Genomic DNA, 25,948 nt, shown 5'->3' on the forward strand with positions numbered 1-25,948 from the left:
AAACAAGCTTCCTTCACCCCCAGCAGTGGGGGCAGCCCCTCCCTGGCGGAGGCCAGCTCCTCTGGCCTTGTGCTCTGTAGCCTCGTTCTGCTGCCACTTCCCGGGGCAGCCTCACTGAATAGAAATGCTGGTGAGCGTCCTAACCGGTTTGCCTCAGTGGCTAGAGCGTCGGCCTGCAGACTGAAGGGTCCCAGGTTCAATTCCAGTCAAGGGCACGTACCCGGATTGCGGGCACATCCCCAGTAGGAGGTGTGCAGCAGACAGCTGATCGGTGTTTCTCTCTCATCAGTGTTTCTAACTCTCTATCCCTCTCACTTCCTCTCTGTAAAAAATCAACAAAATATATTTAAAAAAAAAAAAGAAAAAAGAAATGCTGGTGAGCTCCCAGTTTTGGAATTCCTAGGAGGTGCCACAGATCCATCCTGTTTGCTGCACACAAGGGTAATTTCCCCAGTTTATAGCTGAAGATGAGGCCTCGGTGCGGGGGAGGAATGAAGAAGACCTATCAGTGTTCTATTAAATATATTTCTTGATTGATTTCGGAGGGGAGGGGAAAGGGAGAGACAGAACCATCCATGATGAGAGAGAAGCACTGTCAGTGGTTTAAGGGAAAAGCTAACTTAACCCCGAAGAAATTCCAGATGGGTTGAACAAAAGGTCAAGTGGAGCGAGGTGGCTTTGGGCTACTAGTGTCAGGGTTCAGTAAATGACAATCAGCTGCAAGATGAAGGCTTTTAATGGACCCAAAACTAACAAAGCAACTGTTTTTTCAGAAAGGACATTTTTAAGGACAACAGGGAAATTTGCATATGGTCTATGTATTAGCTGATAATGTGGAATTAATGTTATTTTTATTAATGTGGTAATGACATGGCAGTGGAAATAGTCCACGTATTTTGGTCCATCTGAAGTAGGGGTGCATGACAAAAGCCTGGGATTTGCTACCAGGGAAATGCTAACAGATAAAGCAAATTTGACCAAATTTTGGAAATTGTTGAATCGAGGTGATGGATATCAATGGGGCTCAGTATTCGGTCCTCTACATTTACAGTGATTGGTAATAATCACGGTGACTTCGTAAGTGTTTGATCTGCCCTCCTGAACCCAGAGTTGAGCTGTGTCTGCAAAACAGTGTGCTTATCCTGTCACAGCCACCAGATCACAGGCATCTGTTGGAAAGTGCGCTGCCACCAACCCAGAGCCAGGGAAGCCAAATACCATCCTGAAGCTGCGTTTTTACCATTTGCCTTCAGCTTATCCAGAGCCATTGATTCTGGAGTGAGGACCAGGATGTTGTTCTATATAGAGTTGATTTCACCAGCCCCAGAGAATGGAGAGATGGCCTTTTTTAAAAAAAAAATATATATATATATATATATATATATATATATATATATATATATATTTTATTGATTTTTTTACAGAGAGGAAGGGAGAGAGATAGAGAGTTAGAAACATCGATGAGAGAGAAACATCGATCAGCCGCCTCCCGCACATCTCCTACTGGGGATGTGCCCGCAATCCAGGTACATGCCCTTGACCGGACTCGAACCCGGCACCTTTCTGTCCACAGTCCGACACTCTATCCACTGAGCCAAACCAGTTTCGGCGAGATGGCCTTTTTTTAAAAAAATTATTTTTAATGTGTTTTTATTGACTTTCTTTTATTATTGTTAAAAAATCTTTATTGTTGAAAGTATTACATATGTTCCCTTTTTTCTCCCATTGACCCCTTATAGCCCACCCAGGCTCCCCGCCCCAGCCCTTCATCCTATTGTATGTGTCCGTGGGTTATGTATATATGCATATAAGTTCTTTGGTTGATCTCTTCCCACACATCCCCGCCTTCCCTCTGAGATTCAACAGTCTGTTCCATGCTTCTCTGTCTCTGGATTCATTTTGTTAATCAGTTTATTTTGTTCATTAGATTCCACATATGAGTGAGATCATGTGATACTTATCTTTCTCTGACTGGCTTATTTTGCTTAGCATAATACTCTCCAGGTCCCTCCATGGTGTAAATGTACTACAGCTTTTTTATCCACTCATCTACTGATAGGGCACTTGGGCTGTTTACAGATCTTAGCTATTGTACAATGGGTTGCTATGAACATGGGGTGCATACTTTCTTTCTGATTAGTGTTTTGGGTTTCTTAGGATATACTATCCCTAGAAGTGGGATCACTGGGTCAAATGGCAGTCCCATATTTAACTTTTTTTTCTTTTTAAATCTTTATTATTGAGAGTATTACAGATGTCCCCCTTTCCCCCCCCATTGCCTGCCCCCCTCCACCCGGTTCCTGCCCCACCCCAGGCCTTCATGACCCTACTGTCCTGTTTATAGGTAAGATCTTTGGTTAATCTCTTCCACACCCACTCCCCCTTCCCTCTGAGATTCATCAGTCCATTCCATGCTGCTGTGCCTCTGATTATATCTTATTCACCAGTTTATTTTGTTCATTAGATTTATTGTTCATTTTGATTTTTAGATGAGATTGTTGATAGATAAAATATATGAACAATATATTTTCTTCCTCCTTCTTTCCTGCCCCCCCCTACCCCCCCGCCCCCTGCCATTTTGGCTGCTTCCCTGTGTTTGTTTCTATGTATTAGGTAGAGCTGCTCAGTCTCCTAGAATTGGTAGAGTGCCCTTGTGTGGTAGAGGTCCTATGGCTCAGCCTCCCCAGTCACCTGAGCTGGGGGGCACTCTAGGTACGCCCCTGTGTGGGCTGTGTGCACAGTCTTGTAGGTGAGCCTTGATGGCTCTTGCTGTCGCTGGGAGGAGTTGACTCCCAGGCCAGGCTGTGGGACCAGCTGCAGCTACAGTGGAGAGCTGCTGTGCAGGAAACACCCCTATGCAGCAGGACTTGCTAGTGGGGCTTTGGTGCTCACTGAGTCTGCCTCTTGGGTGTGTCGCATGTGGGTGTGTAGAGTTGTAATCTACTGTAGTCTAAGGCTGTCCACTGGATGCCACTGCCTGGGGCCACCCAGCAGGAACTACAGAGAGATCTGCTATCTGTATTGGGCTTAGAGATGCCCAGGAAAGGCCTGACCAGGCCAGCTGTGGAACAAGGCGGGCTGGTGCTAATGCTGGGTCTTGGGCCTTTTGTTGATAGCTTTGACACCAGCTGCTGCTTGTTTGAGAGATTTGTTTGGGAGATTTTAGCCAAGTCTGAAGCCTGAGCCAGGACAGGCCATTGATTTGGAAAAGCAGCTGCAAATTGGTTGGGGTCTCAGGGAACCCCCAAGGCAGAGCAAACAGTGTGCTGACTGAGACTCAGATATGGCTGCCAGTCAGCCCTGTGACAGGGGAGGTCCCGGCACAGGAACAGTGACCACTGTGAGCACCCCTGTCTGGGAAAAAGCCGCCCCCGAGTTCCTGCCACCATGCCAGACAATCTAGTTCCTCCCCATGTGTCTGGTTCCCCAGCGCTGGAGCTTGGAAGAAGTGGGACCCTGCAAGTGTGTGCACGAGCCCTTTAAGGGGAACCCCTGGGATCCCAGCAGTCTCCTTGTCACTTAGCCACAATCCCCCTGCTTTTTACAGCCTGTAGTTGCGAGGACTTCTCTTCCCAGTTCTGGAACCCTAGGCTGGGACCCCTTGCTCCTCACTGGCAGCTTCCATAGAGACATCTCCCTCCCAATTAAAAAAACACAACAGCACACGTGGCTGTCGGACCAGCCCGTTCCGCCCCTCCTACCAGTCTCGGTGCTTTCTTCATTTCTCTAGTTGTAGGACTTCTGTTCAGCCAGCTTTCAGGCAGTTCTGCATGGTGGTTGCTCTGTATTTTAGTTGTCATGTTGCTGTGGTTGCGGGAGGCTGCGAGTACGGGCGTTTACCTATGCAGCCATCTTGGTTCGCTCTTCATTTATTTTCTTGTTCTTAAAGCGAATGTGCTCTCCGGGGCGTCTGTCCCATATTTAATTGTTTGAAGAAACTCCATACTGTTTTTTTTTATAATGGCTGCACCAATCTGCATTCCCACCAGCAGTGTACTAGGGTTCCCTTTTCTTTACAACTTTGCCAGTACTTGTCATTTGTTGATGGTAACCATTCTGACAGGTGTTTTAATTTGTCATTTTAATTTGCATCTCTCTGATGATCAATGACTTTGAGGATTTTTTTATATGTCTCTTGGCCATCTGTATGTCCACTTTTGAGAAGTGTCTATTTAGGTCCTTTGCCCATTTTTTAATTGGATTGTCTGTCTTCCTTTAGTTAACACTTGGAGTGCGGGTGAATTTCCCGCCAAAATATAAGATGGCTCTGTCTTTTGGTTTTGTTCCATCCACCAAAAGGGTGGATTACAAACAAATATTTGGTAATACGCAGTTACAATCGGCCCGAGTTTAGAACCGAGTTAAAGACGGCTCCCTCGGAGTACGCGCAATTCACGCGAGCCGACTTAACTCGTTTCCCCGCACTCCCAAGTGTTAAGTTGAATGAGTTCCTTTTATATTTTGGATATTAACCTTTATCAGATGTATCATTGGCTAATATGTTCCCCCATACAGTGGGCTCCCTGTTTATTTTGTTGATAGTTTCTTTTTGCTGTGCAGAAAATTTTTATTTTGATGTAATCCCATTTGTTTATTTTCTCCTTAGTTTTTTTTGCCCTAAGAGATGTATCCATAAACACATTGCTATGAGAAATGTCAGAGACTTTGCTGCTATGGCTTCTCCTAGGGCCATATCTTACATTTAAGTTATCCATTTTAAGTTTATTTTAGTGTATGTTATAAGTTGGTGGTCTAGTTTCATATTTTTGCATGTATCAGTCCAATTTTCCCAGCACCATTTACTGAAGAGACTGTCTTGACTCCATTGTATGCTCTTCATTCCTTTATCAAATATTAATTGAATGTAATGGCTTGGGTCAATTTCTGGGGTCTCTGTTCTGTTCCATTGATCTATATATGTGTTCTTGTTCCAGTAGCAGGCTGTTTTGATTACAGTGGCTTAGTAATATAACTTGATATCTGGTATTGTGATCCCTCCAACTTGGTTTTTTCTTAAGATTGCTATGGCTATTTCGGGATTTTTGGTTCCATATAAGTTTTTGGAGTATTTGTTTTAGATCTGTGAAATATGCCATTGGTAATTTAATAGGGATTGCATTGAATCTATAGATTGCTTTGGGTGGTATGGACATTTTAATGATGTTAATTCTATCAATCCATGAACATGGTGTAGTCTTCCATTTCTTTATATCTTCCTCTATCTCTTTTTTCAATGTCCTGTAGTTTTCAGAGTACAGGTCTTTTTGGTTGCTATAGTAAATAGGGTTGTTTGTTTTCTTTCTCTTTCTGAGAATTCATTATTGATATATAAAAATGCCATTGATTTCTGAGTGTTAACTTTGTATCCTGCTACATTGCCAAAATCATTTTATTAAATCTAGTATTTTTTTGGTGGAGTCTTTAGGGTATCAATATCATGTCATCTACAAATAATGAGAGTTCTAATTTCTCCTGTCTGACCGCTTTTTCTAGCATCCGGTGTTATGTTGAATAAGAGTGGTGAAAGGGGATACCCCTGTCTTGTTCTTGTTCTTAGTGGAAATGGTTTTAATTTTTGCCCATTGAGTATGATGTTGGCTGTAGGTTTGTCATATATAGCCTTTATTTATTATGTTGAGGTATGATCCCTCTATTCCCAGCTGTCCTGTTTTTTAATTTTTTTTTTTGGTTCTTTGATTGAGTGATTTTTTTTCTACCCTGTCTTCTAATTCACTGATCCAATCCTCGGTTCCCCTAATCTGCTGTGTGTTCCTCTCCACTGTGTTCTTTATTAGTGTTATGTTATGCTTCATAGTTACTGTGTTTTTTCTCATGCTATTGAGCATATTTGCCATCATTATTCTGAACTGTATGTCTGATAAATTTCTTATTTCCATTTCACTTAGCTTTTCTTCTGGAGAATGCTCTTGTTCTTTCATTTGGGGCTTGTTTGAGGGGCTGCCTATTTGGATTTGTGTCTGTGTATTAGATAGATCTACTATGCCTCCCAAGCTGTAATGTAAGACAGTGTCAGACGCTGTTTCTAACTGCCCCTGAATACCCTGTTTGCAGCTATCAGCAATCCACAGCTTGTGGTTCCCTATGTTGGGGCTGGGTGCCTTTGGAAAGGACCAAGATGTGCACCAAGGTCTGCTTTTCCTAGCCCTGGGCCCCAAATTAGATCAGGCAAAGACTCAAAGCCTGCAGAGTTCCATGTCTGCCTGCATTCTGATTGTATTCAGTCTTGATTAGCCTCTGGCTATAGACCACACTGTGGGGTAAGAGGTTTTCCAACAGGATGGGGCAATTACTTCTGCCTGCAGGTGGATTGTTATTCTTAGTCTCTTAATGGGTCTTGGAAACTCCACAGGAAGGGGTAAGGGGTTTTCCCAGTAGAGTGGGGCAACTGTCTTTCCCCAAGCAAAACCACCTAGATCCCAAAGGTCCACTGGAGAAAGATGTCCTCTCTGCAGCGTGAGGGAATGACTCAGCACAGCACAGGAAACCAGGGTGTCTGCCTTCTGATGTCTAACACTAGAGCCCCCAACCCTGGCTTCTGCTCACACAACTCCAGTCCACTCTGCCAAGGTGAGTGGCTGCCCCCAAAATTTTGTGCATTGGCTCTTTATGAGTGTGCCAGCATTTCCAGTCATCTATTGCTGGCAGACAGCAGTCCTGCTGCTTTTTATAGCCAGATGTTGTTATGTGAGCAACTTTCTCAGGTCTAGTGCTCTGTGAAAGGGAGCCCAGCTTGTGCTGTAGGCCCCAGAGTTTTCTGTATTTTCATTGTAATTCCAGTTTGGTCCTAGGAGTGTGTCAGTGTAGCTTCCACTTATGTTGCCACCGTTTTTGAAATCCACTGTTTTTATTGATTTGAGAGAGGGAAGGAGAGAGAGAGAAAAAAACACATCACTGTGATAGAGAAACATCAATTGTTTGCCTCCCATATGCACCCTGACTGGGAATGGAATCCAAAACTTTTTGGTGCAGGGGAGGACACTCAACCAACGGAGCCACCTGGCCAAGGAAAGTTGGCCTTCTTTGAAACAAAACCTTCTCACTTTGTTTTGTAGGACCACCATGAGGCCTCAGACCTTCTATGATGGGAGTCACTCATGTGCCAGAGGAGTGTGCCACATCCCAATGGCTGAGCCGTTCTGCCCCAAAACGAGAGAGGTTTGTAATCTGTCTGGAAAGTACACTAAAATAAATTGTAAGGGCTTGGGTTGGCATTTAGGGTTAGATTAATCTATACTAATAAAAGGGTAATATGCTAATTGGACTGGATTTCTTCTGGATGACCATCCGGACATCCTGACAAAGCCGGGCCCAGGTGAAGCCGCCTGCCCCTGCAGCCAGCCACAGGGAGGGAAGCCCGGGTCCCGGGTGACTGCAGCCAGCTGGAGGAAGGAATCCTGGGTCCTGGGTGCAGGGCCAAGGTAGAGGCGGTTCGTGGCAATCAGGTTGGCAGGCAGAGGTGGTTAGGGGCGATCAGGCAGGCAGGCAGGTGAGTGGTTAGGAGCCAGCAGTCTCTGATTGCAAGAGGCAATCCGGACATCCCCCGAGGGTTCCCAGATTGGAGAGGGTGCAGGCCAGGCTGAGGGGACACCCCGCTCCCCCATGCACAAAATTCACTGGGCCTCGCTAATAAGCACATGGTCCCTCTTTCTCTCAAGTTTACGTCCTATGCGAGGTTTTGTGGAAGTTGTTTCCCTTTGCTAATATTGCTTTCACTACTGTCAGTCATTTGTAAGCTGAATCACTCAAGGTAGCAACCTACCTTCTTTAGAAGTTTTGATTTTGCTGTCAGGATACTTTTTAAATAATTTAGTGTAGACTAGCATATTAGTCAAGAGTATATAGCCTGGGACCAGCTGAATGACTAACATGTGTAGGTATTTATATTCTGTATATATATATTTTTTAAATATATTTTATTGATTTTTCACAGAGAGGAAGGGAGAGAGATAGAGAGAGTTAGAAACATCGATGAGAGAGAAACATCGATCAGCTGCCTCTTGCACATCCCCCACTGGGGATGTGCCCGCAACCCAGGTACATGCCCTTGACCGGAATCGAACCCCGGGACCTCTCAGTCCGCAGGCCGACGCTCTATCCACTGAGCCAAACCGGTTTCGGCTAACTTGTGTATATTAATTTAAAAACTGATCTCACTGGCTAGTACATCACTGACATTGCTTCTAATCTGTTGTGTTGCACCTGAATTCCAAACCTGGAATATATGAAAAATACTGTGCATGGAGCGAGAGACGGACTTTTGAATTGTGATAGCCATTTTTATTCTCTGAGGGCTAAGGCCTGATGCCGACTTCTGTGGGGCTGCCCGCTTTGTTCGGAGATTTTACTCTAATCCCAGAGAGAAGGCTGGAGAGTAATGGCCAAACTCAGCTCAAACGTAAATGATGACAACCTGACAATGCATAGAACAGCAATAATAATAATTTGATTCATAAATGCAGTTACCAGTCATTGGACGTTTCTATACTAATATACATTTCTAGGTATTAACTCTTTTATCCCTCACACAGTCCTACAATGTACATGTGATTATTACCTTCATTTTACAAATGAGAAAACTGAAGCTCGGAGGTGTTAAGTAACTTTCCCAGTGACACACAGCTATTATGCTGAAGAGCAGAGAAAGTAAACTAATTTCAACACCTGCATATGGAAAGCAGCTTTTATATTCATCCCTGCATCACCATGTAAAACCAGTTTCCATGTAGTCAACGGCATCTTAACGTCACCCTACTCTAAAAAAACCCACAAACAACAAAATCTAGAATGCACGGTAAGGGTTTACGGGGAGCCATTTGAGGTGTACCACTGTACATTCTCTCTGAGCTCTGTGAAAATACATGTTTAAAATAAGTGGCAGGTTCAGTGTGTGTGTCCATTCACTGAATGTATTTAAATGTATATGTTTCTGGGTAGTTATCAGCAGAATATATCAGAATGCTGCCAGTCTTCCCTCTGAAACATGGATCTACCCACACAATAAATTTGCTCTCCAGCAGAAACTAGATGCGTGTAAAATTCTTGTCCATTTCGCCCTAGCTGGTTTGGCTCGGTGGATTGAGTGTCAGCCTGCGGACCCAAAGGTCCCAAGTTTGATTCCGGTCAAGGGCACATGCCTGGGTTGCAGGCTCGGTCCAACGTGCAGGAGGCAGCCAATCAATGATTCCCTCTGATCATTGATGTTTCTATCTATCTCTCTTCTTCTCCCTTCCTCTCTGAAATAAATAATAATATTTTTTTTAAAAATTCTTGTCCATTTCAAAATGGGGGCAGTTTGGGAAGGAATGCGGTAGACTAGGGAGAGAGTGTAGGAGATCGAAGACCTTTTCGCAGGCAGAAAATAGTAACGTACAGTAATATTAGGGGTAGAAGTAGGCGGTGGAAGTGCTAGTGATGCATACAGAGCACATGTAAATGTGGTGGCTGGTGGAAGTTGCCAGTAGTAGAACGTGGCCTCCCTTGTACATTTGTGTTAAAATGTGTATAAATATGTAAGGAGATGAATATGAGAATATGTGCGAAAAGAGTGTTTCCCTTGGGAAGGTGAACTGCGTCATGGGGGCATGGGTGGAAGAATAATGCCATTTTGTTCCCTGCCGATGTTACCTATTCCAAAATTAGTGTCACTTCTAATCATTTTAGGAGGTGATTTGATAGATACTCCGAGAGTTTTGACTCGTGAAATGTATTTTGCCTGGTGATCTGATATTGCTAATATTTTAGAGACAAGGATGATAGATACAGGAGTTCCATTATGATAACTCGAGACATGGAAATGAGAGCAGCTTAACCTCAGACCCAGAAATTTCTCAGCTTGACTTTTGTGTTTCTGACACCTTAGGGTGTTGGTGCAAAGTGGTGGTTCAAGCAGAGAGGCCCCAGTGCGCATCCAGGCGCCCCTGCGTCCTCCTCCTCCCATCATGGCCCCCACCTCCCAGGTGATGGTGAGGGCCTCTTGCCTCAGCCGCTGGTAGCTATGACCTTCCTCCACTGATCTCTAGAAGTGCTCTAGGTTGGCTGAGACAGACAGCTCGGTTATTTGGGATTTTAAAAGACATTTAATGAAGACAGGGCAGTGCTTGTTATATAACTTTTTTTTAATCCTCACCCAAGGATATGTTTTTATTGATGGGAGAGGGAGAGGGGGAAGGAGAGACAGACAGACAGAAACATCAGTGTGAGAGAGAAACATTGATTAGTTCCCTCCCGTACATGCCTGGACTAGGGATTGAACCCACAACCTTTTTCATGTACGGGATGACACTCCAGCCAACTGAGCCACCCGACCAGGGCTGGTTATAAATTAATTTTGAAAAAAGGAGGGGAGGCATGATTTAGGCCCCTGCATTTATAACCTTCACTCTTTGGGGAAAAGCTTTGGTTACGCATAGTCTTATTTTTAGCACATATAGAATAAAGAAACATGAAGTAGCATCAACTATTCATTGTCTGTGGCTTGTCGTGGTTCTAAATTTGGAATTACCAAAGCTCTTGTTAAAATTTTTTCACCCATTGTCATAGCATAGCATAAGTTGTTTTTTAAGGAAATGGATTAATTTACTTATGTGGTTCAGGCATGAGGAGGCAAGATTTTCCCAAATTGGAGCCTTCTATTGAGCATGAGTCACTGCGTTTTATCTACACTAATAAAAGAGAAACATGGTAATTGGCGTACGACCGCTACCCTTCCCATTGGCTAATCAGCGTATCCTTATGCAAATTAACTGTCAGCCAAGATGGCGGCCGGCAGCCAGGCACTGAAGCGAGCAGGGAGGCTTGCTTCCTCCAGGGACTTTAGACTCCAACGTTCCCTGCCTCACTTGCCGGCTTCTCAACTGCAACTCTAAGCAACTATTACTATGTTGCAAATAAGAAGCTAAAAAAAACCTGGCTTTCAGTCAGCCCCGGACCGCAACATTGTATCCATGTTTTCAGCAGCGAGGCCTCAGAGCTAAAGCTGGCCCAGAATAAAAAAAAAAAAAAGAAAACAAGGAGTGGTTGGGAGCTTTTAGTCAACTGCCAGTGGGAAAACAGCCCTCAGCCCCTCAGCCAGCCTGGCCAGGCACCCCAGTGGGGACCCCCACCCTGATCCAGGACACCCTTCAGGGCAAACCAGCCGACCCCTACCCATGCACCAGGCCTCTATTCTATATAGTAAAAGGGTAATATGCCTCCCGGCACCGGGATCAGAGGAGCAGCGAGGCTCCCGGCACCAGGGTCAGCGTGACAGGGGGCAGCGCCCAAACCCCCTGATCAGCCCTGCTCTGTGCTTGATAGGGGGGAGCTCCCCAATCCCCCGATTGCCCTCCGGCTCTGTGTTTGACAGGGTGCAGCGCACCAACACCGCCCCCCCCCCACGGGCCCTGCTCTGTGCCTGATAGGGGGGAGCTCCCCAATCCCCCGATTGCCCTCCGGCTCTGTGTTTGACAGGGTGCGGCGCACCAACCCCCTGATCGGCCCTGCTCTGTGTGTGACAGGGTGCGGTGCCCCAACCCCCTGCCCCCACGGGCCCTGCTCTGTGTGTGACAGGGTAGAGCCATAACCTCCCCATTGGCCCTGCCCTGAGTGTAACAGGGCGCAGCGCCCCAACCCCCTGATCTTCCCTGCTCTGTGTGTGACAGGAGGCGGTGCCCCAGCTCCCCTATCGGCCCTACTCTGTGAGTGACAGGGGGGAGCTCCTCAACCCCCTGATGGGCCCTGCTCTGTGAGTGACAGGGGGCAGCGCCCCAACCCCCTGACCGGCCCTGCTCTGTGAGTGACAGGGGCAGTGCCCCAACCCCCTGATTGGCCCTGCTCTGTGAGTGACAGGAGGCAGCGCCCCAACCCCCTGACCGGCCCTGCTCTGTGAGTGACAGGGGCAGTGCCCCAACCCCCTGATCGGCCCTGCTCTGTGAGTGACAGGGGGCAGCGCCCCAACCCCCTGACCGGCCCTGCTCTGTGAGTGACAGGGGGTGGCCCCGCAACCTCCCCATCGACCCTGCCATGAGTGTAACAGGGGGCGGTGCCCCAACCCCCCAATCAGTCTACCCTGAGCGTGACTGAGGGTGGCATTGCAACCTCCCGATCCGCCCTGCTCTGTGCATGACGGGGTGGTGCCCCAACTCCCCAATCAGCCCTGCTCTGAGCCTGACCAGGGGCTGCACTTAGGGATTGGGCGTGTCCTCTGCCACCCGGGAGCAGGCCTAAGCCAGCAGGTCGTTACCTCCCGAGGGGTCCCAGACTGTGAGAGGGCACAGGCCGGGCTAAGGGACGCCCCCCCCCCCCCCCCCCCCCCGCCAGTGCACAAATTTTTGTGCACCGGGCCTCTAGTATATATATATATATATATATATATAGTCTGTCTCCCCCCCCCCCCCCCCCCCCCCCACAAATTCGTGCACAGGTGGGATCAGGCTGGGCCAGCCCGGGGGAGGGGCTGCGGGCTGTTGGCGGGCCAGCCCTTCCCCCTGGTTGAACTCCGGTCGAGGGGACAATTTGCATATTAGCTTTTTATTATATAGGATGGTATCTCAGGAAGCTTTGCCAATTATTTGGTGAACCTATAGAAGCTGCCAGTACAATAAATCCTCACTTAACCTTGTCCATAGGTTCTTGGAAACTGTGTCTTTATGCAAAATGATACATAACCAAACCAATTTTACCTTAGGCTGAGATAGACAAGAGTTAAGTCCTTGTGGCATATTTCCAGTGACAGAAACATCACCATAGTTCTAAATATAAAGATCCCCAAAACTCTTCTAATATGAAACATTGAAATAAATGTGAGCTATACATACATTTAAGGAAGGTGAATGAAAACAAGTAAGATAGTTATTTTCCAGCCCATTTATTCTCGATCAGGATCATAGGTGGCCAGAGCTTATCGGAGCAGCTCAGGGCACCAGGCGGGGCCCACTCTGGACTGGATGCCCTTTCATCGCAGGGTGCACTCACAGGCACTCACACTCACGCTGGGACAATGTCGATACAACCTAAGCTCACATCTTCAGGATGTAGGAGGAAACCTGAGTCCCTAGAGAAAACCCACGCAGAGATGGAGAGAGCAAACACACTCCACCCAGACAGTGGCCCATTGGGAATCCATCTTTTTTCCTCTTCAATGTTTTTAATTAGAAAGGAATGTTGAAGCACAGGCTAAGTAAGATACGTCTATCCCTGGACAGAAAATAATCAGCATGGGCCCATTCTGTTTTTACTGTATGTCCTTGCAGAGGCAACAGGCAAAAGAGATTATAGAGTAATTACTTTCTAACTAAAAAAAAAAAAAAAAAAAAGCTTTTACAGAAGTCTGCAGACTTTTCACAAAAGAGCGAAGAGAATGAATTTCTCAGGAGACTAGAAACGGTTGTCCGCACATCTCTCTGAGGAGATGTGATGAGGGGCGCCACCTGCGCTGAGCCTGGAGATTAAAAGCTCTGTCTCAAGACCTTGCTCACACCCCAGCTTTGTCGCTTCAAGCTGTGAAGAAGTACATGCGATGAAAACTTGTAAACACATTCCTGGTGCGTAGGAAAAGCTCACTGTTCTCTTTCGTAGCTGTGAGCTCTATGTGCAGGGGCAGGGGACACAGGGTGTGCGCGTGGTTGAGGGTCTGGGAAACTGACGCTCCCAGGTTCTCTCTGAGGGTCGGCAGCTACTAGGCTTTTATAACAAAGATCTTTAACGACTCAACCTTTTACATTTCAGGGGAAAATAAAATAGTAAGCTGGACTTAGGTTTGCATGTTTTGCATTTGTGGTTCCTTGTCTTCTAGGTCCTGACAGAGACTGCTAAGAAGCTAGGACTCCGGTACCACTCCAAAGGGACCATGCTCACGATTGAAGGACCACGTTTTAGTTCACGGGCAGAGAGCATCATGTTTCGCACCTGGGGGGCAGATGTTATCAACATGACCACAGTTCCAGAGGTGGTTCTTGCTAAGGAGGCTGGACTTTGCTATGCAAGTATCGCCATGGCAACAGATTATGATTGCTGGAAGGAGCACGAGGAAGTGGTAGGTGGAATTCTTTCCAGAGCACGTATGGCCTGTCTTGCCAGGTGCCGTGAGCCCCGGTAAGAAAGGATCTTCACTATGTGTTTCTATTGCATTCTTTCCAGAAAGTACCTTTCTTCCAGGTTTTAAAGTCAACTTTTAATACATTGTCGTTAAGTATTACCAGATATTTTCTATAGTTGACTTTGGAAAGTAAGGATCAGGATCTTCAGAGCAAAGAAAAAAACACTTTTATCCAAGGATTAGCAATGAACTGTACATTGTAGGCATGCTGGGAATCATGTTGAGATTTGGGCCTTAAGGATCAAGGTCCTGGTTGTAATTTCCTTGTGCTGTGCTACTGTTTGTGCTCTTTTTTTTTTTCCAAAGGAAAAAAACTGTTTCTTAATATCTTCCTGGTAAGTGGGCTCTATTCATAGCTATCTGTTTACCCTACCGTGACTGGATACCATGCTTGGTGTGGGAGTAACCAAAACAAGTTAAGGAGCCAGCCAGCATTCTGTGGTTTTCACGGAGAGGAGGAGGTGGGTGGTTAGAGGTTAAGCAAACGAATGTGAGAAAGCTCAGGTGAGATACACATATGAATCCAGTTGACTCAGCCGAGTATTTGCAGTCAGGGAAGCTTCCTTATGTGATGGGAAAGGTGGGCATGCTTGAGTGGAGAGGAGGGGAGGGAGCAAGAAGGAAGCAGAGCTGTGGAGACTGTTTCAGATGGGAAGTCAGTAAGAGGTTTTAGGTAATAAAAACGGCACGGTCCGGCCAGACGGTTGAGGTCAGGCTTCCAGAACAAATACTTTCATTGTGAAAAATTTGGAACATCTCCAAAAGTAGAGAGTCTAGTATAATAAACCCCAGTGACCCATCACCCAGCCTTCCAGGTATCGGCCATGGCCCACTTTGTGTCATACATATGCCCCTGCCCCTTCTTTCTTCCCTGCCTTCATAAGTAAATAATTTTTATAAAGGCCTTTTTAAAATATATCTATACTTATAATAGGGTAATATGCCAATTGGTCAGGACACTGTCATGTAATGACCAGTCAGCAGGAGGGCAGGGCAGCGAGCTACATGCGGTGGAGAGCTACGAATGGCGATGGGTGGGGCGGACAGCTGAGGCAAGCAGCAGCAAGCTACTCACGCACGGATTCGTGCACAGGGCCACTAGTGTGTATATATATATATATATATATATATATATATATAGGGCATGGTGGAGTGATATTTGTGTGTGTGTGTGTGTGTGTATGTGTATTGATTTTAGAGAGAGGAGGGGAGAGGGATAGAGAGATAGAAACATCGATGAGAGAGAAACATTGATTGGTTGCCTCTTGCATGTCCCCCCACCTCAGGGATCAAACCCACAACCCAGGCATGTGCCCTGTCCAGGAATCAAACCAGTGACCTCTTGGTTCATGGGTCAACACTCAACCACTGAGCCATACTAGCCTGGCTGAGGGCCTCTTATAAAAAATAAAATAGTAAAAAATAGCCACAGGACCATTAATGTATAAAACATATTGATATTAATTTCTTAATATACTCAAGTATTTAGATTGTTCAATTTTTCCCTCTTGTCTCATCATTTCAACTATTCAGAGTCTCTTTTAACCTAATATTTTTCTCTCTTCATCCCTTGCATTTCACTTAAAGAAACTGGATCGTTTATTTTAAAATAGAGAAAGGGACAGAACTACAGTCATATGTGTTTATTGATTTCAGAGAGGAAAGGAAAGGAAGAGATAGAAGCATCAATGATGAGAGAGAATCATTGATCAGCTGCCTCCTGCACACCTCCACTGGGGATCAAGCATGTGCCCTGACCGGGAATTGAACCATGACCTCCTGGTTCATGGGTTGATGCTAAACCAGTGAGCCACACTGACCAGGCCAGTCAAGGAATTTTGAAGTAAAAAAGTGTAGGGCTGGCTGCTCTGAGCACATGTAGGACAGGTGACATCTTCTGCAGGGGGCCCCTTCCCACCATCTCAGGGCTGCTTGTTTCACCACTCAGTTTCATGTAAAGCAGGAATATTCTTGCTCTCTATCTGTTCATTTACCTGGATTTTGGGACATAGATGAACACAGGTTCTGTGTCTTGCATGATGCCTTATCCTGACTCTTCAGTGTAATTAACCACGAGGATGCTTTTTAATGTAAGAGATTTGTAAATCCTGCTGCAGCACAATCCCTCTCATCAAAGAGAACTGCTTGGCCTCACGGTGTTAGGAAGCTGCTCCCAGTGAATAGAAGACGTCAGTGTCTGCCACTCCCTGAGGACGCATTGTTGCCTGCCTGTGGCTTTCTCCTTGGTCCAGGAACATATCTCTCTGCAGAGCTAACGGTGCTTTCCTTTAGTCGACCCCGTGAGGTTTGGAAAGCAGTCAGTTGGAACTACTTCAATTAAAAGTAGAGAAGCTAGGTTTGTGTAAGTGGTAAGTCATGAAGGCAAATAATGTTAAGTGCCACACGAATATATGACAGATAGCATCATCTCAGCCAGCTGTGTGTGTTGTGCTTCACACCAGATGTGCAGCCTGGCATGATCAAACTGTTTTAGAGTTGCCACGCCACCTTCAAATTCCTGTTCCTCCAATTACCTGTGATGCCAGGCCTGTAATTTAACAAGTTGCTCTTCTGCGGGATGGAGCCAGGGCTTCAGGGTGAGGGGTGTGAGTTGTTCAGTTACACTTCTGATCTTGCTAGATTACTGGGAGAATTGAGCCAAATGGAATGTGTAGAGCAACTAGTTGAATGCTGGCTCCTAGGAGGTTGGTCACCAGATAGTAGCAGTGATGGCAGTGGGGGTAGAAAGACTACAAAAAATTTGTGAAGGAAACTTGAGAATTGAGCTGGTCCTCCAACAGAGGGTTAGATTTGATCGTGAGGAGGTTAATAGGGAGGCATTTTGGGTGGAGCCCAATAGCAGGACCAAAGAGAACAGAAGTCAGTCTACATAGAAATACCAGTCACAGGAAGTGTAGGGATAAGAGTAAATGTAAGGTAAACCTCTTGCATGCTTTATGAGCCTGCATTTCAAGGATCCACTTGAACTGTGCCCGTATGTTGGCCTGACAGGCACCCAGCTGGTCACTGCTCTGTGTTCCCACAGTAACGGGACTCCCTCCGCTGTGGTACTGATCATTTTGTCTAACCACATCCTGGTGTTTGTGGGAGGGGTCTGGACTTTATACTCCAGGAAACTGAATGAAAGCTGTAATCGCTGTGCCCTGAATCTTGGATTTCTTCTAAGTAGAGTGAAGTGTGACAAGTACTCTTCCTCTAACCGGCCAGTGTATAGTCCACAGCTTTTTCCAGCCTTTCCTTAGGAAGCAATTTTAGTTATGTACAACAGCAGACAATTCTATGGGTTTCTGTGAATCCAAGGTCAACCATTATCACATCAACTTATAGCCACTCATATTTCATCTGTACTTTGATCCATAGCTTTGTCCATCAACATGTTAGGAGATATCTAACCGAGCCACCTTGTCCTTGTCACATTCCAGCCATAATGCCTTATCATTCCCAGGCAAAGTTCGAGTTTCCAGTTATCTCAGATGATTTCTTCTTCCAAGTTTTCTAAAAAGAAACCAAGTGATTTGACCTGTACTTTCCCACAGTCTGAATTGTTGAAATCATCTCCTCAGGGTAGTTTAACCAGATTCTTTGTCTTCTGTATTTTATGTAAATTGGTAGATGGATCTAGACTTGTGCAGATTCAGGTATCCTACGTAGCGTTTAGTTTTTTCATCAGAAGAGTGGGTTGTTTGTTCGTTTTGGGTTGTGTGTGTGATGTTAGCAGCCCATCCATTAATTCATTGGGAGCTGTTAAAAGAAAATAATGATATTCTGATTTCATCATTTTTCTTTATGAGCTGGAAGACTTCTCTCAAGAAATGTTTCTTTTTGGACTGGTTGGTGATCCAGTGTAGCAACCGTTTCATGACTGGGATCCATTCTGTGGACCTGGGGAGAATAGCCACAGCTTTCTAGAGCTGCTAACACATCACACCTCTGGAGAGAGTTTCTTAGAAATCATGTTGCAAACGGTACTTTTCAGAGGTGTTTGTTTTCTCTAACACCTCCCCCATGGGACCAAGACCATTTTGATAAATGCAAAACTTGGGCTGGGGTTGAAACTAGGGTCAACTGACTTCACAGATTGGGAAGGAACTTAGGGAAATGTTCCACAAAAAGTAGTGTGATTTTTTAATTGCTGGAAACATCCTGTGCTGCTGTTTCCCTAGGTTTCGGTGGACCGGGTTTTAAAGACCCTAAAAGAAAATGCCAACAAAGCCAAAAGTTTGCTCCTCACGACCATACCTCAGATAGGTTCCATGGAATGGTCAGAAACCCTCCATAACCTGAAGGTAAGTATCCCGAGCCATCTGCAAGCAGACACTTCCACATCCTCAGCTGCCTTTCCTATTATGTGCATCTCACCCTTGGTGCATCTCCTCCTGTGTTTTATACTAGCCTGGATGTTTTCTGCAAGTTTTCATTCCATTTCCTTCCTTAGTAACCATTTGTGATATTGGGTAGTTAGAGCTGGCTGGTAATGCAAGACCATTGGAAGTTGAGGTGGGGAGAGTCCGCCAGATTCTTGACACGGTTCTGCCCTGCAGCGTATCTCTTAAGTCCTACTTCACAAGATGGATAGCACTGGCTCTTCACGTGGCCTATGTAGCCAAGGAAGTTGTTTTTTCTTTGGCAGATCCATGCAGAGTGGTTGCAGCCTTTTAAGCTAAAACTGACAGAGCAGTAACAAAATGGTGCCGAGGAATATCTGCTTACTCTTCATGTTGCATCTAACTAAGAGTCATTAGTGATAAACATCGGGTGGGTTGCAGGTTGGTAACTTTTTATTTTTTTTATTTTTATTGGTTTCAGGGAGGAAGAGAGAGGGAGAAAGAGATAGAAATATCAATGATGAGAGAGAATCATTGATCAGCTGCCTCCTACATGCCCCCTTCTGGGGATTGAGCCCACAACCTGGGCATGTGCCCTGACTGGCAATCAAACCGTGGCCTCCTGTTTTATAGGTTGGCGCTCAACCACTGATCCATGCCAATCAGGCAGTAACTTTTCAACTCTAGTAGTAACTCCCCGAATATACAGAGTGGGGCAAAAATAGTCTTACAGTTGCTCAGTTGGAAAATAAGGAAATAATTAGTAATAGTACAAGAATAAACTCTGTGTTTTGCATACTCACAACAGTAAGCCTACTTTGTCCCACCCTGTAATTTAAACTGACTGCTACACTCAGACATGTATGATTTTTATTTGGACATGTTGTGACTCTAGATTAACCATATTAGATAAGGAGTTGCCTCAAACTGATCAGATTTTACATTCACCTAATATCCAAAGAGGGTAGCCAGTATGTTCTGAGGTCTCCTAGGACACACCTATACACTTAGGTCTTATGCCTGTAGTTGAGAAAGGATTTGAAAGGTTGATATAAGCCCTCCCTACCCCAATTACCATTGAGGAGCCCTGGAACGAGAGCCATAATTTTAGTGTGATGAGGATGCAATATGGTAGTGAATGATTGATAACCCCTGGGTGTGGGGAAGTCATGATTTATACTGTTTGCCAGTGTATGTGGTGTAAATGCTCCAGTATAGCTGACTTTAACACTCCGGTGTGGGGTGAATTTCCCGCCAAAATATAAGCTGGCGCGGGCAATTATTTAGGTTTCCCGCGCAAAATCAGGGATTTTTATGATACCTATTACCCCAATAGGTATGAAACCGTTCGCATACGCAGGTAGGTATCTTTGTGAACGGCAAACAAACAAATATTTGGTAATACGCAGTTACAATCGGCCCGAGCTTACACGTTTCCCGCACTCCACCGCAAATCTATGAACCGAGTTAAGACGGCTCCCGCGGAGTACGCGCAATTCACGCAAGCCGACTTAACTCGTTTCCCCCACTCCAAGTGTTAAGCTACCAACAGGAAGCCACTGATAAGCTGGACAGGATACACGTAGATGGGTCTCGTAAGCTGGTATGAGCAGGCTCCTGCACACTAGTATAACTAAGGTGCCTTTAGGACTGGCAAAGTCAAGAATATGGGATTTGTAATCTATCTTTCCTACTAGACTTTTAAGTCCATAAGGAACGAGAAACATCAGTTGGTTTCAACCTGTGTACCTAGGAAATAAATGTTCTTTAATGAATAAATGATAATCCCTTTCCTCCATGAAGTATTTTATCATATCTATAATAATAAAAGCGTCATATGCTAAGTAGACTGGACAGCCAATGACCTTCTGGACATAGCCACGGGAGCAGAAGCAGAGGCGGTTAGGGACAATCAGGCAGGCAGAGTGGTTAGGGGCATTGAGGTAGGCAGGCGAGCAGTTAGGGGCGAACAGGCAGGCAGGCAGGCGAGTGGTTAAGAGCCAGCGGTCCCAGATTGCAAGAGGATGCAGGCCCGGCTGAGGGAGACACCCCTGTCCCATGCACGAATTTCATGCACCAGGCCTCTAGTCTACACTAATAAAAGACAAACATGCAAATTGACCATACCTTTGCTATGCTTTAAGCCATGCCCACCAGCCAATCAGTGACTATATGCAAATTAACTCAACCAAGATGGCAGCCAGCAGCCACAGAGCTGGAACAAGCAGGAGGCTTGCTTGCCCCAGTGATGGAGGAAGCCAAGCTTCCCGCCTGCCGCAGCTGGCTCTGAGCTCCACTCAAGGCAACAAAGTTTCAGTTATAGAAGATAACTAAATCCCAGATACCTGCTTTCAGCCGGCTGTGGCCATAGAGCTGGAGCGAGCAGGAGGCTTGGGTTGCGCCTGGCGATGGAGGAAGCCAAGCTTCCCGCCTGGCCTGGCTCTGAGCTCCACTTAAGGCTACAAAGTTTCAATTATACAAGGTAAATAAATCCCAGAATAAAAAAAAAAATAAAATTTAAAAAAGGAGAGGCTGGAAGCTTCCGTCGACAGGGGGCTTGGCCAGCCTGAAAACGGCCCTCAGCCCCTCACCCAGGCTGGCCAGGCACCCCATTGGGGACCCCCACCCTGAAGGGGGTGTGACCAGCCTGCAAAGAGCCATTAGCCCCTCACCCAGGCTGGCCAGGCACACCAGGAGGACCCCCACCCTGATCCGGGACACTCTTCAGGGCAAACCAGCCGGCCCCCACCCATGCACCAGGCCTCTATTCTATATAATAAAAGGGTAATATGCAAATTGACCCTAACAGCAGAATGACTGGTCACTATGACACACTGACCACCAGGGGTCAGATGCTCAATGCAGGAGCTGTCCCCTGGTGGTCAGTGCACTCCCACAGGGGGAGCTCCGCAAGCCAGGCTGATGGCTGCCAGCACAGCGGTGGTGGTGGGAGCCTCTCCCACCTCCTCAGCAGCACTAAGGATGTCCGACTGAAGCTTAGGTCTGCTCCCTGCTGGTAAGTGGACATCGCCCGAGGGCTGCCAGGCTGCCAGAGGGATGTCTGACTGCCAGCTTAGGCCCAATCCCCCAGGGAGCGGGCCTAAGCCAGCAGGTGGACATCCTCCGAGGGGTCCCAGACTGCGAGAGGGCATAGGCCGGGCTGAGGAAACCTCCCCGCCTCCAGTGCACAAATTTTTGTGCACCAGGCCTCTAGTTGAAATATAAAAGCCCTTATTGAAGACAAGAGGACTAGAAAATAATAAGAATTGGAAATAATAAGAATTGGAGAATGTCAGTTTAGAAACGGTTACATTTGCCTGAGTGTAATGTGCATCTATATATATAAAAGCCTAAGTGACTTTTACGGCGGAACGACCAGCCACTATGATGCACACTGACCACCCGGGGGCAGCCGCTGAACGCAGGAGCTGCCTCCAGTGCAGCCAGAAGTCGGTCTCATTGCTGGCAAGTGCAGCTGCCATGGTGGGAGCCTCTCCTGACTCCATGGCAGCACTACTAGGCGGTGGCAGTGGGCCAGGATGAGTGCGAGCGGTGTGGCACCCAGCCTTGATTCAGGCTCCTCCCTGGCTTCCTGCTGCTTGGCACACTGCTACATCCCCCAAGGGGTCCCGGACTGCGAGAGGAATGTCTGACTGCCATCTTAGACCTGATCCTGGTGACGTTCTCTGTAGAAGGCAGTTAGTCTGAACATCTCAGTGACTCAGGGAACTCAGGTGAGCCTGCCACTGCGCTTGACTCACCCACTCGATGGTGTTCACAGGACAGGCTAGTGGCCCAGCCTGTGTATGTGCACCAGCTGCTGAAGCTCAAGCAGCAGAATATGCAGCAGCAGAAGGCCATCCAGCCACAAGCCGGCAGTTTGACATCCCCCGAGGGGTCCGGGACTACAAGAGGGCACAGGCTAGGCTGAGGGACCTCCCCTCCCCCACCAGTGCACAAATTTTGTGCACTTAGCCTCTGATAATGCAATAACGCATCACAGCGCAAGCATGGTTAAGCAAGCCCACCTTGACTTCTTGGAACTGTGACTCATACTGCTATTTTTTCCCTGCATCTTAAGATGTGGTGGGTTTTGGTTTTTCTCAACTGTCCCAATTTGACTAATCTCTTGAACTTAGATGACTTGTCAAACAATAAATTTAATATTTCCACTTCATTTATAAGTCAGAATGCCAGATGTTAGAAATCAGTGTTTTCCTCCCCTCTGAAGCTTCTGAAATTGTGTGTAAAATTGGTTTGTAGTATTCTTTTTTTTTTTTAATATATTTTATTGATTTTTTACAGAGAGGAAGGGAGAGAGATAAGAGTTAGAAACATCGATGGGAGAGAAACATCGATCAGCCGCCTCCTGCACACCTCCTACTGGGGATGTGCCCGCAACCCAGGTACATGCCCTTGACCGGAATCGAACCCGGGACCTTTCAGTCCGCAGGCCGACGCTCTATCCACTGAGCCAAACCGGTTTTGGCTGTAGTATTCTTTTTTAAAAAAATATATTCTATTGATTTTTTTACAGAGAGGAAGGGGGAGAGAGAGTTAGAAACATCGATGAGAAACATCAATCAGCTGCCTCCTGCACACTCCCACTGGGGATGTGCCAGCAAACAAGGTACATGCCCTTGACCGGAATCAAACCTGGGACCTTTCAGTCCGCAGGCTGACGCTCTATCCACTGAGCCAAACCGGTTACAGCTGTGTGTAGTATCCTATCTATAACTTTCTAAAGAGGGTGTATGTAGCTTTCATCAGATTCTGAAAGGAATATGTAACCTAAAGAGAGAAAGTGAAGAATCAAGGCCTTCGTTCTATAGCACTAAGGATCACCTTGCAATTATTCCTTCTTCTCAGCTCTCTCAGCACTGAAATGTATATCATTCACTAATTAGTTTCAGAAACACTGAGTGCCCACTGTATGTCAAATCGTGGCTTGCAACGATACAATTAGACTTACTATCATGAAGAAGATCCTATTCTCTTTGGAGATAGTGACATTAAAATTTGAATGATTTTTTTCAGTGGGATAGGGTGAAAAATGGAGGTTGCATAAACAAAAATCCAGGCTGGGGCTGATGTGTAAATTTGTCCTAGTGGATATGTAAGGGATGGAATGGAGATGGTGAGAATCCGAGCAGTCCTCTGAGATAAGCATCATGAGCCTTGCTCACAGGAAGGGAGAGTAAGGAATTGGTTAGGTCCAGCGGTTCTCAACCTGTGGGTCGCGACCCCTTTGGAGGTTGAACGACCCTTTCACAGGGGTCGCCTAAGACCATCGGAAAACGCATATATAATTACATATTGTTTTTGTGATTAATCACTATGCTTTAATTATGTTCAATTTGTAACAATGAAATTGGGGGTCACCACAACATGAGGAACTGTATTAAAGGGTTGCAGCCTTAGGAAGGTTGAGAACCACTGGGTTAGGAGCTCTGCAGAAATCCCACATCTGGTTAGTGATTTCTACTTTGATGAATGTGCAAATTTCCTGGAGAATTTATTAAAAGTGTATGACTCATGAGTTTACACTCTAAAATCAAAATACGGTTTTTAACAGCATTCCAGTAAAATCATACATAAAAACCAGTAAGTGCTTGGTTAATTATAATCTGTGCCTACTTTTTTCCTTTCAGAATATGGCCCAGTTCTCTGTTTTATTACCAAGACATTAAAATATAGCATGACTTCCCAGAAGATAAGACTTTCTAATTCTAGTCATTTGGGGAATTCTTGCTTAATCTGAAAAGCTTTGGTGCCCTTGCCCGCTAAGGAAGAACATGTGCTAAGACCATGCCCGTGTGAAAGATGCCTTCCGAAAGACATGGACTGCTCCAAAAAACAGGGAAGCAAATGACCAGTAAACATGTGAAAATTCCTAACCTGTAGAGAAAAGACAAGAAGATACCATTCACCCTTCCCCCATTAAATCCATAACAATAACAGGTGGGAGGTGCAGTTTCTTATGTTGCCAAGGATATGAAGACGAAATGGGACTCGGACTATTTATCGGTGGCACTGTAAATGTGTACAGTCTTTCTGGAGAGCGGTTTGGTAAATGTACCAAAAGGCTTAAAAACACTTAACACCCTTTTTGCTGGTTACTCTGCTCCTTTTATCTTTAAAAATTCATCTTTAAAAAATTAGAAATATGGTAGGGAATGATAACTGCAAAGAATTATGTGTAAAGAAGGATGTTTTATATAGTGCCAGTTTTAATAGCAAATATTCAAACAATCTGAATATCCAAAAATTAGAGATAAATTATGGTTTAGCTCTAATTAGGTTATGAAGGGGCCAACTGAAGATCATGTTTTTATGTAATATTTAATGTCCTAAAGGATTGGTTGCTGTATAATATAAAATGAAAAAAACATGAGCATTTTACAGTACTGGTTTTGTTTTAGAATTCTACATAAATGCAAAAAAGACATAATCTTTTGTTATATTTTAGGGGTATATTGGATCATTTTAATTTTCTTTATACTTTTCTGTCTACACATTTTTTCTACATAAATATAATCAGAGTATAGTTGTTTTAAAAATAAAAATTACTGAGAAAGATCCAGCCGTTAAATACATTATTTCTGGTAATGAAGCAAAAATTAAGATGGTAATAATAAAAGGAATTCTTTTTGAGTTCCATCTTTATTTTATATATAAAAAAAAGATCATTAACGACTTGAACAGTCATCGAGATACTTTGTTTGCAAACAACTTCGTGAGAAGAGCCGGGCAGTTAACACTAGGATAGTCTTAAGCTATTGAAAAGACTACATACACACATTATCGTGTGCCAGATATTTTTTAAATTAACATTTTACTGTTAACTTTAAAGGAATGGGTTTTCTTTTCTATCAGAGGCAGATCTTTTTTTCTCAGGATCGTTAATTTTCACTGTGGTCTATTATACAGGGTCCTTGAATGATATAGCTTTCGTCTGTTCAAAGAGTCTGTAAAGTCAGTGTGTTTGTGTCTATGAAACTGCCTTCAAGATTATAAGTTACTAATTGTAATTAAACAGTGAAATAAACCCGTTACCCTCCAGCATTAATATTGAGCTGTTTGGGTTACATGTGATTATGTCTTGGAATCGCTAATGCAGTGGTTTCAACTCTACTTGCACATTAGAGACCCACAAAGGACCCAGTGGATCTGAACTCAGGATTTTCTGGCTCCAACCAATAATTGTTTTCACTCCCCTGTAATATATACCACCCCGTACTTTCTTTTATTCTTAGATGTCTGAAGATGTGAAGGTGAAAACATGGGCTTTTTTCTTGCTGCCTTCAGAAAGTACTGTTCTCCCCCACTTTTACTTTTCTTAATCCAGTTGCCTTTTCTAGCAACCTCATTTCCAGACTTCACAAATGGACTATACTTGTTTTCTGTTACCCATCATTCATTGCTTATACAAAGCCTATCTAGTTTTCCTTAGACCTCATTCTTCAGAACTTGGACCATTTATTCTTGGTATGCTTCTCTCTCTTTT

The 25,948-nt window shown here is 45.2% G+C and overlaps 1 protein-coding gene across 1 annotated transcript in view; it reads left to right on the forward strand.

Moving 5' to 3' along the window:
- The window catches only part of MTAP (methylthioadenosine phosphorylase), a 45,745-nt gene extending 19,797 nt beyond the window's left edge, over positions 1-25,948 (forward strand). The window contains exons 5-8 of the mRNA XM_070431769.1: positions 7,074-7,176; positions 13,793-14,032; positions 18,280-18,402; positions 24,093-25,948. Of these exons, the coding sequence (XP_070287870.1) occupies positions 7,074-7,176; positions 13,793-14,032; positions 18,280-18,402; positions 24,093-24,131 (505 nt within the window). The 3' untranslated portion in view covers positions 24,132-25,948. The remainder of the gene's footprint in view (positions 1-7,073; positions 7,177-13,792; positions 14,033-18,279; positions 18,403-24,092) is intronic.

Source organism: Myotis yumanensis, unplaced genomic scaffold (genome assembly GCF_028538775.1).
Source record: "Myotis yumanensis isolate MYYU_CA2020_CCGP unplaced genomic scaffold, mMyoYum1.0.hap1 SCAF_12, whole genome shotgun sequence".
Lineage (NCBI taxonomy): Eukaryota > Metazoa > Chordata > Mammalia > Chiroptera > Vespertilionidae > Myotis > Myotis yumanensis.